The sequence below is a fragment of the Cervus canadensis genome, chromosome X (genome assembly GCF_019320065.1).
Source record: "Cervus canadensis isolate Bull #8, Minnesota chromosome X, ASM1932006v1, whole genome shotgun sequence".
Classification (NCBI taxonomy): domain Eukaryota; kingdom Metazoa; phylum Chordata; class Mammalia; order Artiodactyla; family Cervidae; genus Cervus; species Cervus canadensis.
The window spans coordinates 38,355,090-38,374,602 of record NC_057419.1 but is presented as its reverse complement, the minus strand read 5'-3'; the positions used below and the strand labels follow the sequence as shown (position 1 = coordinate 38,374,602).

At 48.1% G+C, this 19,513-nt stretch overlaps 1 protein-coding gene across 7 annotated transcripts in view; it reads right to left on the bottom strand.

The window, feature by feature from the left end:
* Nucleotides 1-18,756, bottom strand: part of LOC122434639 (uncharacterized protein CXorf49 homolog) — a 31,923-nt gene extending 13,167 nt beyond the window's left edge. The window contains exons 1-6 of one of the 7 annotated variants that reach the window (XR_006267435.1): nucleotides 17,294-18,756; nucleotides 16,506-16,661; nucleotides 15,917-15,993; nucleotides 15,601-15,646; nucleotides 14,996-15,037; nucleotides 14,737-14,891 (exon numbers count right to left, since the gene is read on the bottom strand). Coding sequence is in view for 4 of the 7 variants with exons in the window: in XM_043458237.1 (XP_043314172.1) it covers nucleotides 14,997-15,037; nucleotides 15,601-15,646; nucleotides 16,506-16,661; nucleotides 17,294-18,631 (1,581 nt within the window). In the remaining 3 variants the exon portion in view is untranslated. Of the gene's footprint in view, nucleotides 1-14,736; nucleotides 14,892-14,995; nucleotides 15,038-15,600; nucleotides 15,647-15,916; nucleotides 15,994-16,505; nucleotides 16,662-17,293 lie in introns of those variants that run through there. The other 6 variants (XM_043458237.1, XR_006267434.1, XR_006267433.1 and 3 more) reach the window with 6 other exon arrangements.
* Nucleotides 18,757-19,513: the final 757 nt, after the last annotated feature.

Below are 19,513 nucleotides of genomic sequence, written 5' to 3'. Positions count from 1 at the left end.
GTGGGGTGGGCTGCAGGTGCAGGGGACCTCATAGGAATCAGCATTCCTGTGGGGAGGAGAACCTATCAAGCCTGTCCCTGGAGTGTACAGTGCATGTTTAGCTGGGCATGCGGACAAGTAGCAAAGTACTGTGTGGACTGCGTGGACACTCTGCCCGACAGATGAGTCCTAGAGAGCTCCTTCTGATAGGACTTGTAGAGATGCCATGTTGATTTTTCCCTTTTACTGCTGCTTGGTGTGGCCTCTAAGGTTCTTGTTAGATTGTTTGTTTGCGAGATAATTTTTGAACTTGAGAACTGCTGGCACATTTTGGTTTGTTTCAGGAAATAACTCCACATTTAACTCAGGTGGTGGGGAGTGATCAGGCCCAGAGCTCTTTGCATTGGGGCTAGTGGGGTGGGTTTCAGGTTGTAGGGCTAGGTAGTTCCACACAGGGACAAGTGGACAGGCTTCTATATCCCTCCATCTGGAGCACCTTCTTATGCCTCGCCCTGTTGCAGCCGCCATGCAGTACCTGGCTGACAAGTTCCAGATCCTTTGAAGTGAGTGTTACACACACCATACTGCTTCCCACAGTCCTGGCTGTTGAGCAGGGTTGTGGACTGGCCCTGGCTTGAGGTTCTTCCCTGACTCTGCTGTTTCACAGGTTGAGCCCCATATCTTTCTTCAAGAGGAGCAGAAGTTACTTCCGGTGCTGGTGAGCTGTGGCCAACCTTGTTGCCTCCTGCCTCCACCAGGGCATCCTCTGCCCATTGTTTTGCCCCCTCTCTGCCCCAGTCTCACAGCAGTTTTTGATTAAAGTGCTTCTCATATTCTGTGTTCTGCCCTCTCTCTGGGGGTAGGGGTTGGGGGACTGGGGCAAGGCCTGGTGGGGAGCCACGCCATATTAGAGCTTGTTGCAGAACAGTACCTCTGGAATCCTGTGGTGGGGACTCTGGGTCAGCCTCTGCTACCATCCAGGCCAGCAGGGCAGTGGAGTGCACCTGGTCTGGGTTCACTGAGGGCCTTGTCTGGCCACATTGGCACATCCTCCCATTCCTCTAAAGGCCCTCTACCAGTTCTCTAAACACCCTCCACTGGGATTTGTCAGTACCCATCCATCACTGACATTCTGCCTCCCCGTTGGAACGAACTCATGACCCCCTTACAGAACTCCAACCCATCCTCCTTGCCGCACTGGACTCATTGTCCTACTTACCCTGACCACTCTCTTTTCCTGTTGGAGCACCCTCGATCCCTCCCATGACTTGCCATTGGTGACCTTGCCTGCACGTGTAGTTCAGCAGGTGGAAACAGGCACAGGTGCCCTCATCTCTCCCTTCCCAGGCTCTGCCCACTCATTGGAGTCCCGACTGCCCCTACACTCCCCACCCCCGCCCAGTCGCACCATGCACACTGGAACCTGCACACAGTCCTCCTCTCCTCTTTAGCCCCCAGCCCTGAGACTCAGGCCCCTATAGTTCTGCGTCTCCATCTTTGGATGCAATAAAGGCCTTGGGCATGAAGCCTGGACCCAGTGAGCTGGGGAGCAGGAGGGAAGCTACAGGGAACACAGGAGACAGGCTAGTCTCTGGGCTGGAGGTCAGGAGATGCATCGGTTTGGTGGCAGCCTCAGTCAGACTGCACCCTGGCAGCCAGAGATGGATGGTGGAGTCCTTTGTGTTTTCACATCCTCCCTGCCCTAGCCAGCTGACCACCCTCGCCTCCAGCCTGAGCCTCTCTATACCCTTGAGTGGAAATGGGCCCATCATGCTCTATGGCAAGTGTGGTTAGTAGGTCTCTGTTCTTGCAGGGTCCCTGTCAAATACTGTTCCACCAGACCCATGACACAGATCTTCCAACAAATGATATTTCCCAGAGTATCCCAGCTCAGTATCCCAGACCACTTCTTTGGGGCACATGACAATGAGTCTGAACTCTGTGTTCAATTTCCCCCTCGCTGGAATTTGGGAAGCACTTCCTTTCCCTCAGCCAGCACCCCAGGACTGTGCCAGCCTGAGACTCAGAGAGACAGATCTGTGTTTGAGTGAACTGAGGGTAGGTTCTGCCTGACACCATTCCTGAAAGACCAGGGTTTTATTACACAGAAGGGGGTATGATGGTAGATAGCACATGCAGAGTTGGTGCCTGGACATCTCTCTGTGTGAATAAAAGTCAGCAAGGATAATGCCCTTGAGTCAGAAGGATGTGATTCAGGGAGTAAAGAAAGTAGAGACTCGTCCAGATAATGTAAGGCACTGAGTGAGCTGAAGCAAGCATTGGATCCCCGATATTCAAGGGGTATTGTCACATTTCCAAAAGGTAGGAGGGGAATGATGCAGGGGTCACCAAACCTCAGGACAGGGTGTTGCGACTCTGACAGAGTTGGAGTGGCTGGAGGAGGCCCTGGATCCTACCTTGCCATGCTATGATATCTGCCAACTGCTGAGGGTGTGGATGAATGAAAATTGGAGGAGTGGCTCTGGAGTGTACCAGGGATACTGCTGCTCATCTTAGAAACAAGAGACCACCCAACATGAGTTACCCGAGGCAGGGGCAAGATGGGTGCCGCGAGGAAGCGAATTTAGGAGTGACTGCACCTGGAATGGGGAGCACTTCCCCCATACTCTCACACTGATTCCCTTCCAGGCCTCTTGGCATGAGGCCAGGTGGACAGACTACGTGTGGGTGGAACAGTCAGAGACTTTGGGGTCAGAAAAGAACATGCATGGGACTTACTCCTTCCACTCAGACCCTTCCCTGGAAGTTGGTATGGATCACTTAGTTTAGAGCTGATCCAGTGGTTATTGCATGGTAGTGTAGCCCATCTCACAGTTGTCCGAGTGAGTAAATTTGGCAGAGACCTTCTGGCTGAGGTCTCTGCCCACCGAGACATGTAGGTAAGTTGTGCCCAGGGAGAAGTCCAGCACCAGCATCAGCACCACCCTTGGGCAGAGAGGGGCCCAGGACTGTGGTCACCAGGGTGAGGCAGTGCAGAAGCTCATGGAAGTGGAGGTGCGAGGGTGTGAACACAACCCCTCATTCACTATTTACCAGGCTCCCTTCCCTCCTCTGAGCACACAGTTCAGACCAACTACCTCACTATAATGTTGCTGGAAACATAGACATCACAGGCCTTGGCTCAGCCCCAAGCCTTCCACTTCCAGTGGGGAATCCGTGGCAGGGCCTGAGGCATAGGTTAAAGAAATCCATCTGGGCCCCAGGGGGTAGGAGGAACACAGAAGCCCGGCCTCAATCAGTGCACCCCTGTTGCCTTTCCCCCTCATGCCCCTTCTCCAGCCTGGGAGACAGTGACAGCTGCTTTGGAGAGCCCTAGGCCCCATCCTGCCTGATTCTGCTACCTGTCCAACACCTGGGAAGATGCTCCCTCCCCATCACACCCACACCCCACCAGCACCACCCCAGGTCTACCTCCCTCTCTGGACTCTTGAGGGAGATGGGCACAAACCAAGAAGGTAGGGTAGGTGAGTCCTGAAGAGGGAATCTCGGGTGGTGAGCACAGTAATTTTGCCACAAAATCCAAGTCCTAATCCCTGCAGTTGGCTTGTATTTTCCTTTGCGTTGTAACAGTGGGTTATGCTTGCAGATGCAATAAAGGCTGCTACTCAGCTGACTTAATGTGAGGTAAGTCTCACTTGCATTGGCCAGATCCGGCCGGGCACACTGGGGCTGCCAGATTTTCCACCTTGACTATCCCTGGGTAACTATCCCAGTCCCTGTGCTGTCCCAGTGTTTGAATGACTGTGTTGTGCTTGGTGCCCTTGTGCTTGTGCAATATTGAAGGCCTGGTAAGTCCTGCTCAGATGCAGATGAAGAACAGACCTGTAGGTTTGAACCCCCCTTTTGTTCCAAGCCCATCACTTCTTCCTCCCTAGTCCTCTTGAGGTGTCTGCCAGTTTGACTTTTACAATGATGATTCACCTTTTTTTAATTTAATTGATTAATTAATTTTACTTTACAACATTGTATGGTTTTGCCATACATTGACTGAATCCGCCATGGGTGGACATGTGTTCCCCAACCTGAACCCCACTCCCACCTCCCTCTCAATCCCAGTGCACCAGCCCCGAGCATCCTGTATCATGCATCAAACCTGGATGGGCGATTCGTTTCTCATATGATAATTTACATGTTTCAATGACATTCTCCCATATCATCCCTCCCTCGCCCTCTCCCACAGAGTCCAAAAGACTGTTCAATGCATCTGTGTGTCATTTGCTGTCTCGCATACAGGGTTACTGTTTCCATCTTTCTAAATTCCCTATATATGCATTAGGGTACTGTATTGGTGTTTTTCTTTCAGGCTTACTTCACTCTGTATAATGGGCTCCAGTTTCATCCACCTCATTAGAGCTGATTCAAATGTATTCTTTCTAATAGCTGAGTAATATTCCGTTGTGTATATGTACCACAGCTTCCTTATCCATTCGTCTGCTGATGGACATCTAGGTTGTTTCCATGTCCTGGCTATTATAAACAGTGTTGTGGTGAACATTGGGGTACACATGTCTCTTTCAATTCTGGTTTCCTCAGTGTGTATTCCCAGCAGCAGAATTGCTGTGTCATATGGCAGTTCTATTTCCAGTTTTTTAAGGAATCTCCACACAGATCTCCATAGTGGCTGCACTAGTTTGCATTCCCACCAACAGTGGAAGAGGGTTCCCCTTTCTCCACACCCTCTCCAGCATTTATTGCTTGTACACTTTTAGATAGCTGTCATTCTGATTGGCGTGAAATGGTACCTTATTGTTTTTTTGATTTGCATTTCTCTGATAATGAGTGCTGTTGAGCATCTTTTCATGTGTTTGTTAGCCATCTGTATGTCTTCATTGGAGAAATGCCTGTTTAGATCTTTGGCCCACTTTTTGATTGGGTCGTTTATTTTTCTGGAATCGAGCTGCAGGAGTTGCTTGTATATTTTTGAGATTCATTCTTTGTCTGTTGCTTCATGTGCTATTATTTTCTCTCATTCTGAAGGCTGTCTTTTCACCTTGCTTATAGTTTCCTGAGTTGTGCAGAAGCTTTTAATTTTAATTAGGTCCCCACAGGGACAGGGGCATTAAGTATTAAAACCTTATCTATCGATAATTACTCTAAATGTAACTGGATTTAGTTCTCCAGCAAAAGGAATAGAGTGGATGGATGGATTAAAAAAAAATAAACACTGAAAAACAGTGCTCAACTGCACTGTTGCCTACAAGAGACTCACTTCAGGTTTAAGGTCATACATATGCTCAAAGTGAAGGCATGGTGAAAGGTATTCCATGAAAGTGGTAAACAAAAGAGAGCAGGAATAGCCATACCGATATCAGACAAAATAGGCTTTAAGCCAAAAATGGTATTTTGTGACAAAGAAAGTCATTATATATTGATAAAGGGTGTCAGTTCATCGAGATGATACAAGAATTGTGAATATTAATATATACCCACCCACCATTGGAACACCTGTGTATATTGAGCAAATACTAACAGATGTGAACAGCTAAATATGTATCAACATGACAATAGTAGGGGATTTGAATATTCCAGTTCCACAATGGATAGATTATCCACAGGAGATCAACAAAAGGAATAAGGAAATGGGCTTGAACCATACTGCAGCCCAGATAGAATTAACAGACATATACAACATTCCATCTCACAGCAGCAGAACAGATTCTTCTCAAGGGCAAATGGAACATCTTCCAGGATGGATCATACGATATCTCATGAAACATCTCTAATTAAATTTAAGAAGATTGAAACCACACCAAGTATCTTTTGTGAGTACAATGGCATGAAACTAGAAATCAGTAACAGGAACAAAGCTGGAAAAGTCACAAATATCTGGATATTAAATAGCACACTCCTGAGCAACTAACGGGTCAAAGAAGAAGTAAAATGGTATATTTAAGAATATCTTGAAACAAATGAAAACGGAACCACAATGTACTACAAAAGCAGGTCTAAGAAAGAAGTTTATAATGATAAATGAATACATTAAGAAACAAGAAAGAGGGATTCTCCGTTGGCTCAGTGGAAAAGAATCTGCTTGCCAATGCAGGATGCACAGGTTCATGCCCTGATCTGGGAGAATCCCACAAGCCGCAGAGCAACTAAGCCTGTGCACTACAACTATGAGCCTGTGCTCTAGAGCCCGGGAGCTGCAACTACTGAGTCTGCGCACCTAGAGCCTGTGCTCCACAACAAGAGAAGCCACTGCAACCGGGGGCCTGCACACCGCAACTAGAGAGTAGCCCCCATTTGCCGCTACTGGAGAAAAGCCTGCACATCAACGGAAACCAAGCTTGGCCAAAAATAAATAAATGGGAATGAAATTATATTTTTTTTAAAAGAAACAAGAAAGCTACCAAATAAACAACCTTGTGGAATAAGGGGAAAAAAGAAAAAGCTAAGTGCAAAGTTAGAGATAGAAGGAAACAACAAAGATCAGAGAAGAAAAAAAATTGAAATGGAGACCAGAGAATGAATAGAAAAGATCAATGAAAATAAGAGCTGGCTTTTTGAAATGATAAACAAAATTGACAAACTTGTTACTAGATTAACTCAGAAAAAAAGAGTTCAAACAAATTAAATCAGATATGAAAGAGGAGACATTACAATGACACCACAGAAATACAAAGGATTGTGAGAGACAATTATGAACAGCTATACACCATCAAATTGGAAATCTAGGAGTGGATAAATTCCTAGAAACATGCAATTTACCAAGACTGAATCATGTAGAAATAGAAAATACGAACAGACCAATTATGAGTAAGGAGATCAAATCAGTGAAGGCAAAAACAACTCTCAGCAAAGAAAAGGCCAAGACCAGGTGGTTTCAGTTGTGCATTCTACCCATCATTTATGGAAGAATTAATGCCAGTCTTTCTCAAACTCTTCCAGAAAATTAAAAATGATGGAATACTTCTGAACTCATTTCACAAGGCCAGTGTTATCTGATACCAAAGTCAGAGAAAGACACTACAAGAAAACTATAGACTAATGTCACTGATGTCACTGAAATTCTTAACAAAATAGCAGGCCAAACTCAACAGCACATGAAAAGAAGTATATACTATGACCAAGTGAGAATTATCCCTGAGAGGCGAGGGTGGTTCAACCTATTTAAATCAATAAGTGTGATATACCACATTAAAAAGTGAAAAATTAGAATCATATGATCACTTTGATATATGAAGAAAAAGCATTTGGCAAAATACATCACTTCAGGATAAAAAAGCTGAACAAGTTGGGTATAGAAGGAACATACTTCAACATAATAAAGGCCATATATGACAAGCCCACCATCAGCATCATACTAAACAGTGAAAGGTCATGTCACACATGACCAAAAAATGTCTGGGAAATTGTTCTAGTTTAAAGGACATAAAGAGACACAAAAACTGAATGCAATGCATGTTCTTTGATTGGAAGCAGAATTAAAAATATAGGGACAAAGAACAGTTTGGGGACACGTGCATTTTGAATGAGTGCCTTCAGTAAATAATTGTATTGCCTCAAAGTTAAATTTTCTAAGGTTGAAAACTGCTTAAGATGTTGTAGCAATCAACATGTAAAAGAATGAAATTAGAACACTTCCTAAACACCATACACAAAGATAAACTCAAGATGGATTAAAGACCTAAATGTAAGACCAGAAACTATAAAACTCTTAGAGGAAAACATAGGCAGAACACTCAATGACATAAATCAAAGCAAGATCCTCCATGACCACCTCCTAGACTAATGGAAATAAAAACAAAAATAAACAAGTGGGACCTAATTAAACTTAAAAGCTTTTCCACAGCAAAGGAAACTACAAACAAGGTGAAAAGACAATGCTCAGAATGGGAAAAGATAATAGCAAATGAAACAACTGACAAAGGATTAATTTCCAAAATATACAATCAGCTCATACAAGTCAATACCAGAGAAACAAACAACCCAATCAAAAAGTGGGGGAAAGACCTAAATGGACACTTCTCCGAAGAACACATACAGATGGCTAACAAACACATGAAAAGATGCTCAGCATCACTCATTATTAGAGAAATGCAAATCAAAACTACAATGAGATATCACCTCACACCGGTCAGAATGGCCATCATCAAAAAGTCTACAAACAATAAATGCTGGAGAGGGTGTGGAGAAAAGGGATGACTCTTGCACTGTTGGTAGGAATGCAAATTGACACAGCCACTAGGGAAGACAGTATGGAGATTCCTTAAAGAAGTAGCAGTAAAACCACCATATGACCCAGCAATCCCACTCCCAGGCAAATACCCTGAGGACACCAAAATTGAAAAAGACACACGTACCCCAGTGTTCATTGCAGCACTGTTCACGATAGCTAGGACACGGAAGCAACCTAGATGTCCATCGACAGATGAATGGGTAACGAAGCTGTAGTACATATACACAATGAAATATTACTCAGCCATAAAAAGGAACGCATTTGAATCAGTTCTAATGTGGTGGAAGAACCTAGACCCTATTATACAGAGAGAAATAAGTCAGAAAGAGAAACATTAATATTGTATACACTGATGCATATATATGGAATCTAGAAAGATGATACCAATGAATTTATTTGCAGGGCAGCAATGGAGAAACAGACATAGAGAACAGCGTTATGGACATGGGGAGAAGGGAGGAGAGGGTGAGATGTATGGAGAGAGTAACATGGAAAATTATGTTACCATATGTAAAATAGATGGTCAATGGGAATTTGCTGTATGTCTCAGGGAACTCAAACAGGGGCTCTGTATCAACCTAGAGGGGCAGGGAAGAGAAGGAGATGGGAGGGAGGTTCAAGAGGGAGCAGCATATGTATACCTATGGCTGATTCATGTTGATGTTTGACAGAAAACAAAATTCTATAAAGAATGATCATCTCTAGGTCCATCCATGTTGATGCAGATGGCATTATTTCTTTCTTTTTTATGGCTAATATTCCATTGTATGCATATATATATATACAAATATATAAACACACACCTTATTTACCCATTCTATTCCACGTGTGTATATATGTGTGTATAGATATAGATATATAGACATATTTATGTGTGTGTATGTATATGTATATGTATATCACATCTTCTTTATTCATTCCTCTTTTGATGGACATTTAGGTTACTTCCATGTCTTGGCTATTTTGAAGTAGTTTTCCCACACCACCTTCTGAAGAGACTCTCATTTCTCCATTGTATATTCTTGCCTCCTTTGTCACAGAGTAATTGACCATAAGTGCATGGGTTTATTTCTGGGCTTTCTACCCTGTAGCATTGATCTTTGTGTCTGTTTTTGTGCTGGTACCATGCTGTTTTGATTACTGTATCTTTGTAGCACAGTCTAAGGTCAGGGAGCATAATTTCTACAACTACATTCTTCTTTCTCAAGATTGTTTCCACAATTCAGAGCTGTGTGTGTTTCCATGCAATTTTGAAAATTATTTGTTCCAGTTGTGTGAAAAATGCCATTGGTAATTTGATAGGGATTGCACTGAAATCTGTAGATTGCCTTGGGTACCGTGGACATTTAACAACATTCATTCTTCCAATCCAAGTTCAGTTCAGTTCAGTTTAGTCGTGCAGTCATGTCTGACTCTTTATGACCCCATGGACTGCAGAACGCCAGGCTTCCCTGTCCATCACCAACTCCCGGAACTTACTCAAACTCATGTCCATCCAGCCGGTGATGCCATCCAACCACCTCATCCTCGGTCGTCCCCTTTTTCTCTCACCTTCAATCGTTCCCAGTATCAGGGTCTTTTCCAATGAGTCAGTTCTTCGCATCAGGTGGCCAAAGTATTGAGGTTTCAGCTTCAGCATCAGTCCTTCCAATGAATATTCAGGACTGATTTCCTTTAGGATGGACTGGTTTTATCTCCTTGCAGTCCAAGGGACTCTCAAGAGTCTTCTCCAACACGAGAGTTCAAAAGTGTCAATTCTTTGGCGCTCAGCTTTCTTTAAAGTCCAAGTCTCACATCCATGCATGACTACTGAAAAAACCAGTTGACTAGACAGTTGACAAAAAAACTTTGACTAGACAGACCTTTGTCGGCAAAGTAATGTCTCTGCTTTTTAATATGCTGTCTAGGTTGGTCATAGCTTTTCTTCCAAGGAGCAAACGTCTTTTAATTTCATGGCTGCAGTCACCATCTGAAGTGATTTGGGGGCCCCCCAAAATAAAGTCTGTCACTGTTTCCACTGTTTCCCCATCTATTTGCCAGGAAGTGATGGGACCAGATGCCATGATCTTCGTTTTTTGAATGTTGAGTTTTAAGTCAGCTTTTCCACTCTCCTCTTTCACCTTCATCAAGAGGCTCTTTAGTTTCTCTGTGTTTTCTGCAACTAGAGTGGTATCCCCTGCCTATCTGAGGTTATTGCTATTTCTCCTGGCAATCTTGATTTTGGCCTGTGATTCATCCAGCCCAGCATTTCGCATGATGTATTCTGATTATTTAATCAGGGTGACAAAATGCAGCCTTGATGTACTCCTTTCCCAATTTTGAACCAGTCCATTGTTCCGTGTTTGGTTCTAACTGTTGCTTCTTGACCCGCATTCAGGTTTCTCAGGAGACAGGTAAATTGGTCTGGTACTCCCATCTCAGATGATAGAGAATCTGACTGCAATGCAGGAAACATGAGTTCTGGTCCCTGGGTCAGGAAGATCCCGTGGAGAAGGGGAATGGCTTCTTGCTTCAGTATTCTTGCCTGGAGAAACCCATAAACAGAGGAGCCTGGTGGGTTACAGTCCATGGGGTTGCCAAGAGTCACACACGACTGAGCAACTAATACTTTCACTTTCACTTACTAGCATGTGAAATGAGCACAGGTGTATGGTAGTTTGAATGTTCTTTGGCATTACCCTTCTTTGGGATTGGACCCCATGAACAGGATAGAAATGTAACAGATTCTATATAATGCTTTTGTACTCTGCAACTTTACTGAATTGATTTATGAATTCTGGTAGATTTCAGGTGGCATCCTTAGGATTTCCAGTGTATAGTAACATGTCATCTGCAAACAGTGAGAGTTTTAATTTTCCTTTCCATTTTGGATTCCCTTTGTTTCTTTTTCTTCTCTGATTGCCATCTCATAATGTACTTTCTACAATTTATTAAATAATATGGGTTTATTGAAATTCATTTACACACAAAATCTAAGTGCCTGCAAACATTGTATTATGGAACCACCACTACAATCAACATAAAAAATATTTTCATCAGCTACAAAATTGTTTCATGCTCTTTGGTAGTTTAACCCCTAATCTCAAGCCCAAGACCCTGGCAATCCCCAGTCTGTTTTCTTGTGTCTATAGTTTGGCCTCCTCAAGACTGTGAAGTAAATGGAATCAGGCAGTATGGAGATTTATCCATTTGGATTCCTCAGAGAAAAGAACATATAGGTGACTTCTGGATGTGCAATGTACATTTATGTCACCTGAGTATAGTTACATGAGTTGATTGGTTCATAATTATCTGTGATACTGAGGGCTTGCACTCTCCACAACGTGTATATGTATAGTCTGTTTAATTCATATTAATTTCAATGTAATTAACCTTTTATGTTTGGAAGGGCTATTTTATGAAAAAGCAATAGTAAATCCTTTTTAAAAAGTGAATCATCATTGTAAAATTCAGGCTGGCAGTTACCTCAAGAGGACTAGGGAGGAAGAAGTGATTGGCTTGGAACAAAAGAGGGGTTCAAAACTACAGGTCTGTTCTCCATCTGCATCTGAGCAGTACTTACCAGACCTTCAATATTGCACAAGCACAAGGGCACCAAGAACAACACAGTCATTCAAACACTCAGAGGTCCCAGGGACTGGGATAGTTACCCAGGGATAGTCAAGGTGGAAAATCTGGCAGCCCCAGTGCCCGGCCGGATCTGGGCAATGCAGGTGAGAGTTACCCCACATTAAGTCAGCTGAGTAGCAGCCTTTATTGCATCTGCAAGCATAACCCACTGTTACAACGCAAAGGAAAATACAAGCCAACTGCAGGGATTAGGACTTGGACATCTTTTGGAAAGATTACAGTGCTCACCACCCCAGGCTCCCTCTTCAGGACTCACCTACTCTACCTTCTTTGTTTGTGCCAATCTCCCTCAAGGGTCCAGAGAGGGAGGTAGACCTGGGGCTGGGGCTGGTGGGGTGTGGGTGTGATGGGGAGGGAGCATTTTCCCAGGTGATGGACAGGCAGCAGAACCAGGCAGGATGGGGCCTAGGGCTCTCCAAAGCAGCTGTCATTGTCTGCCAGGCTGGAGAAGGGGCATGAGGGGGAAAGGCAACAGGGGTGCACTGAATGAGGCCTGGCTTCTGCATTCCTCCTACCCCTTGGGGCCTAGATGTGTTTCTTTAACCTATGCCTCAGGCCCTGCCACAGATTTCTCACTGGAAGTGGACGGCTTGGGGCTGAGCCAAGGCCTGTGATGTCTATGTTTCCAGCAACATTATACTGAGGTAGTTGGTCTGAGCTGTGTGCTCAGAGGAGGGAAGGGAGCCTGGTAAAAAATGAATGAGGGGTTGTGTTCATGCCCTTGCACCTCCACTTCCATGAGCTTCTCCACTTCCTCACCCTGGTGACCAAAGTCCCGGGTCCCTCTTTGCCAAAGCGTGGTGTTGATGCTGGTGCAGGACTTCTCCCTGGGAACAACTTACCTACATGTCTCGGTGGGCAGAGACCTCAGCTGGACGGTCTCTGCCAAATTTACTCACTCGGACAAAAACGAGATGGGCTACACTACCTTGCAACAACCACTGGATAAGCTCTAAACTAAGTGATCAAGCCCACCTGCTCCTGGGAGGGGTCTGAGTGGAAGGAGTAAGTCCCACGCATGTTCTTTTCTTACCATGAGGTCTCTGACGGTTCCAACCCACACGTAGTCTGTCCACCTGGCCTCATGCCAAGAGGCCTGGAAGGGAATCAATGTGAGAATATGGGCGAAATGCTCCCCATTGTCCAGGTGCAGTCACTCCTAACTTCGCTTGCTCATGGCACCCTTCTTGCCCCTGACTCAGGTAACTCATGTTGGGCGGTCTCCTGTTTCTAAGATGAGCAGCAGTATCCCTGGTACTCTCCAGAGCCACCCTTCCCATTTTCATTCATCCACACCCTCAGCAGTTGGCGGATATCATAGCATGGCAAGGTAGGATCCAGAGCCCCCTCCAGCGACTCCAACACTGTCAGAGTCCCAACACCCTGTCCTGAGGTTTGGTGACCCCTGCATCATCCCCCTCCTACCTTTTTGGAATGTGACAACACCCCCTTGAATATTGGAGATCCAACGCTTGCTTCAGCTCACTCAGTGCCTTACAGAATCTGGACCAGTCTCTACTTTCTTTACTCCCCGAATCACATCCTTCTGCCTCAAGGGCATTATCCTTGCTGACTTTTATTCACACAGAGAGATGTCCAGGCACCAACTCTGAATGTGCTACCTACCGTCATATCCCCTTTTGTGCAATAAAACCCTGGTCTTTCAGGAATAGTGTCAGGCAGAACCTACCCTCAAGTCACTCAAACACAGATCTGTCTCTCTGAGTCTCAGGCTGGCACAGTCCTGGAGTGTTGGCTGAGAGAAAGGAAGTGCTCCCCAAATTCCAGTGAGGGGGAAATTGAACACAGAGTTCAGACTCATTGTCATGTGCCCTAAAGAAGTAGTCTGGGATACTGAGCTGGGATACTCTGGGAAATATCATTTGTTGGAAGATCTGTGTCATGGGTCTGGTGGAACAGTATTTGACAGGGACCCTGCAAGAACAGAGACTTACTAACCACACTTGCGGTAGAGCATGATGGGCCCATTTCCACTCAAGGGTATAGAGAGGCTCAGGCTGGAGGCGAGGGTGGTCAGCTGGCTAGGGCAGGGAGGATGTGAAAACACTGAGGATTCCACCATCCATCTCTAGCTGCCAGGGTGCAGTCTGACCCAGGTTGGCACCAAACAGATGCCTCTCCTGACATCCAGCCCAGAGACTAACCTGTCTCCTGTGTTCCCTGTACCTTCCCTCCTGCTCCCCAGTTCACTGGATCCAGGCTTCATGCCCAAAACCTCTACTCAGTACAAAGAAGGAGAAGTAAAATATTGGTGCCTGTCTCAGGGGTGAGGGCTAAAGAGGAGAGGAGGACTGTGTGCAGGTTCGAGCGTGCAAGGTGGGACTGGGGTGGGGGTGGGGATGGTACCGGCAGTAGGGACTCCAATGAGAGGGCAGAGCCTGGGAAGGCAGAGATGAGGGCACCTGTGCCTGTTTCCACCTGCTGAACTACACATGCAGGCAAGGTAACCAATGGCAAGTCAAGGGAGGGATCAAGGGTGCTCCAACAGGAAAAGAGAGTGGTCAGGGTAAATAGGACAATGAGTCCAGTGCGGCAAGGAGGATGGGCTGGAGCTCTGTATCGGGGTCATGATTTCCTTCCAACGGGGAGGCAGAATGTCAGCAATGGATGGGAACCGGCAAATCCCAGGAGGGTGTTTAAGAACTAGAAGAGGGATTTTAGGGGAATGGGAGGATGTATCAATGTGGCCAGACAGAACCCTAAGTGAACCCAGACTGGGGGCACTCCATTGCCCTGCTAGCATGGATGGTAGCAGAGACTGACCCAGAGTCCCCGCCACAGGATTCCAGAGGTACTGTTCTGCAACAGACTCTAATATGGAGTGACTCCTCACCAGTCCTTGCCCCACTCCCCCAACCCCTACCACCCAGAGACAGGGCAGGACACAGAATATGAGAATTCCTTTAATCAAAAACTGCTGTGAGACTGGAGCAGAGAGGGGGCAAAACAAGGGGCAGAGGATGCCCTGGTGGAGGCAGAATGAGAGGCAACAAGCTTGGCCAGAGCTCGCCAGCCCTGGAGGTAACAGCTGCTCATCTTCCAGAAAGATACTGGGCTCAACCTGTAAAACAGCAGAGTCAGGGAAGAGCCTCAAGCCTGGGCCAGCCCACAGCCCTGCTCAACAGCCAACGTTGTGGGAAGGGGTATGGTGTGTGTAACACTCACTTCAAAGGATCTGGAACTTGTCAGACAGGTACCGCATGGAGGCTGCAAATTGGAGAGGCATAAACAGGCGCTCCAGACAGACGGACATAGAAGCCTGTGCCCCTGTCCCAGTGGGGAACCACCTAGCCCTGCAACCTGAAACCCACCTATCCCCAGCCCCGATGCAAAGAGCTCTGGGCCTGATCACTCCCCACCAACGGAATTTAATGTGGAGCCATTTCCTAAAAGGAAACAAAATGTGCCAGCAGCTCTCAGGCTCGGGGCCACGCCCGAACCTTTCAAAAATTGTCTCCCAAGCAATCCAACAAGACCCTTAGAGGCCACAACAGATCAACAAGGCATCTCTACAAGTCCTATCAGAAGGAGCTCTCTAGGACTCGTCTGGCTGGCAGAGTGTGCATGCAGTCCACGCAGTACTTTGCTACTTGTCCGCATGCCCAGCTGGACATGCACCGCATGCTCCAGGGACAGGCTTGATAGGTTCTCCTCCCCACAGGAATGCTGATCCCTACGAGGCCCCCTGCACCTGCAGCCCACCTCACCCCAAGGGCCCACCCCAATTCTGCACTAAGAACCCGTTCCTCTCTGTCCCTGGTTCCTCATACCAAGTTTCTCCTTAAGGTCATCTATTTCTCTCTGTAGCACCAGACACTAGGCCAGCAGACATAGGAAGAAGAGAAATGGTTAGTATACACCCGCCTCCCCTCTCCTCCTCCCCTCTTCTCCCCCGGGCCCTCCATCCCAAAGCCAGGTGTCTAGATTGGCAAGGGAAAGACTTTCCTCAGTGGAAAGGAGGTGGGCTCCCTCCCTGCGGTGCGGGATGGGATGGGGGTGGGGGACCCACACATGTCAGGTGCACGTGGACCCAGATCCCACCATGGGGTTTGGGTGTGCATTTCCAGGAGCCAGAAGAAGTATTACCCGAGGACATCCCTGCCTTCCGGGTGGCTGCTGCTGCCTTTTTGGCCTTGGGGGATGGTCAGTTGGTTCCCGGTCACCTGACAGGGAAAGGACACGCAATCCAGCTTCCCAGGTTCCTACTGAGGTGCAAAGGGCCAAGCCGGGTCTAACGTGAGCTGAGGCAGTACCGCCCTCTGCTAGCATCAAGTCTCCCCTGCTCTGCCCGGCAGGCAGCCCAAACTGTCTCTCTGGGCCTGCCCCTCCTATTCCGTGGGGGCGGCCATTTCACCACAATGGTCGCAAAAGACTATGGTTCTGGGTTTGAGCTTCCCAGAGTGGCAGCCACAGCCAGCACCTGGGAGAGCAATGTGGGCCAACAGCACTTCACAGAAAAGACTATTAGCCTGCAGGTCTATGCCCAGAGTAGCTGTTGGGGCACTGTCACCCATCACCCCTACCAAACAAAACAGGTTGATACCCTCTTTCTCATGGGAGAAGCGGCCTGAGAGCAAGGCTGAGTCCCCAGATGAGAGAGAGAGAGAGTCAGAGACAGAGGTTTCTGCCCTCACCCCTGGCCTCCTCCCCCCATATCAAAACCCAGGACACTCACCTGAGGGGCCAGGCCTCTGTTCATGACTTCTCCCTTGTTCATGGCCACGGTCTCTGAGTTTCCTGAATCCTGTGCACCTCTGAAGTTGACGTTGGCGCCGCTGGGTTCTCCATGATGCACCCATGGACAAGATGGCCCCGGCCTGTCACTGGTCAGCTAAAAACAAAGATTTCTCACTGATCAGGAGTAAGTGTGTGTGCATGCATGGGTGTGTGTACCAGTGCATTTATATGTCTATTCCTGTGTGTGTGAGAGCTCATGTGATTCAAGACCGAGCTGAGGCAGGGAATTGGAAAGAGAATTGAAAGGCTGATCTCTTTAGCACATTCTCTGTCAGTCAGCCCCAGGCCAGCAGGCAGAGCTGAGCTGGGGAGAGTAATGTGGCACTGAGAAAGCCTGGGTCCCATCCCTGAAAGGTTTGGGGAGCAGCTAGGAAGTAGGATTCAGGAAAGTGATGCGTCTAAACACCGAAGCTCTGTGAAGCTTTTAAGGGGTCCCCTCAAATCAATTCAGCTACCAGCTCTCCCTTCCACTCCAGCCCCAGCCTCGTGGAGGAGGCTGGAACCAGGCCAAGGGTTAAGAGCCGAGCCCAGCACACCCAAAGTGCTACCTTAACGTTTGTCCCTAGTAAAAGGACCCCAATCTGGCATCCTAATGACCCAGTGACGGAGGGCCACCCAATGACAACACCTGCGGGATGGAGAGAGGGAGCAAGGTGTGAAGACCTGTGCCGTGGGGAGGGTGGGAGGGGGAAGAGTGTGGAGAGAGGAGGGGCCTTGCCGACTCACTTGGCCCTTTGGGAATGGATCTCTATTTGGGTTGTTGCCTTCTCCAGACACCGCCATTGCTGCCACCGATTCCCGGGCCCGCCTAGGCATGGATTTCTTCGCCATTGCTGCCACCGACTCCCAGGCCCGCCTAGCCACGGATTTCTTCCCAGTGACGGTGTGCTTGGACTCTTGGGCTACCCAAGGGACCAAGGCATACTTCTTGGACCTCCCGAGGAGCTGGATGCCGGAGATTGGAGGAAAGGTGGCCGGTTCCAGGGGAGTGGCCGAGATTCCCTGCCCCCAGGAAGGGAAGGTTCTCTCCACGGCAGGATTGGAGATGCCCCCAAGGGATTTCTTCTCCTGGACCCCCTTCCTCCTAGGAGTGGGCCGCCGCCTGCTGCCTGTAGACGCAGCTGCAGGAGCTGATACTACTGCCACTCCCGGGTAGCTGGGCAGGCTGCCCCCCTTCCCCCAGAGCACACTCTGCATTTTCTTAGGGGGAGAGATGTCCTCCTGCTCTGCATCACCCTGCCTGCCCTCCCTTTCCACAACCGAAATTAATCCCCACGGAGCCAAGGACAGGCAAGTGCCTGGCACATTAAGGAGATTCTCCCTGCCTTGGACATTCGAGCGTCTGGGTGTGTTCCCAGGATCCTCAGGGCTGTTGAGCTTGGCCTGGCCTCCATCTTTGGGATAAATGCTCACTCTCCTCAGTTCTATCTCATTGAACTCATCAGAGGACTCGGGGTCGGACAGCAGCCCGGCTGTGCTTTCTAAGGGAGGCCACTGGTGATCCACAGCCACGTTCAACCTACTCTTAGTGTCTCTCATAGGGTTCCCCCAGGCCCGGCCCGCCTTGAGCCTGCCGACCCCGAGAGGGACAGCCTCAGCCTGTGCAGTTTCCCCACACCTCTGGGTGGCACCGTCTTGACTGGTGGGATTCGCCTCCAGGTCCCACAAGCCAGACACTTCACTGACCGGGTAGCTCTCCTGGAACAGGCATCTGCGGGTGCCCAGCATGCTTAGGTCGGCCAGCTGTTGCAGGATGGCTGCCACTGACTCATCAGCCAGCTGCAGGGCATCCCCCTGGTCGTCGGCAGGAGAGCCAGGCCAGCCTTCACGGCCCCAAAGCACCAGCCCTCTCGCTTCCAGCAGCTCCCGCTCTGACTCGAAGCCCTCAGGGTCTGGGAAGCCATTCCCGCCCTCACCCTCACCGCTTCCCAGTGTCCCTGGCTCGGGGCTGGGGCCGGGTCCCCGAGGGGCTGTGGAGCCGGCCTCAAGGCCCCTTATGTGCTCTCTGCACTCTGAGCCGAAACCCGCTCCCGAAACAGACACCTCATCATCTGTGGAGCTCATATTGTGATCTGGATGGCCGCTGGACCTGGGGTGCTGACGATTTATCAACCAGGTCGTGGTGGCCGCGGTGGTGGCGGTCAGGGCAGGTGAGCTGGGCAGCGTCTGGAGCTCGCCGAAAAGCACCAGCGGCACCACACGCAGGAGATGGCCGCAAATGACGCGAGGTTTTCAGCGCGCCAGAGCTGCCACCTCCTCATTGGTCCGGCTCTTGCCAACCAGCACACGCCTTGTTTGGCCGTCCCCTCGAGGTGTAACCAATGGGATCGAAAGCCTCCTCTGGTTTGCTGCCAAGCCCAAGGACCATCCCGGCAGTACGCGCGAGTTGGCGGGTGAACGTGATGCTGCGAGTACACCTCTGTCAAGCCTCTCGTCCCACTTCCTCCATTCCGAGAGAGCTTAACCATTCCGAGAGTGGGAGAGTTTAGGGGCAAACCCTGTGGCGGTGGTGCAGGAATTCCATTTGGGAGGTAATTTGGCAGAATCTATGAAAAGCAACTTATACAGCAGAGACCCCGTGCCCGGCACTCTTCTAAGTACTGTACGTATCTAAAAAAGCTATGTTTTCCCCTCTATCAGGAAGTCCACTGCCTGGCACATCGTCTAAAAGTGAGGGTTTATTTCTAAGATCTCTATTTTACTCCATTGGTCTATTTGTTTATATGGCAGTAACACACAGTTTTCATTAGTGGAGCTTTGTAATGTTTTGAAATCAGGAAGTGTGAGTTCTCTACTTTTTCTTTGTCCAAGTTGTTTTCCCTATTAAAGATCTCTTTAGATTCTACTTAAACTTTCGGCTGAGTTTCTCTATTTCTGTAAAGCATGCTATTGTGATTCTGATAGGGTTTGCATTGGATCTGTAGATCACTCTGGGTAGTGTGTTAG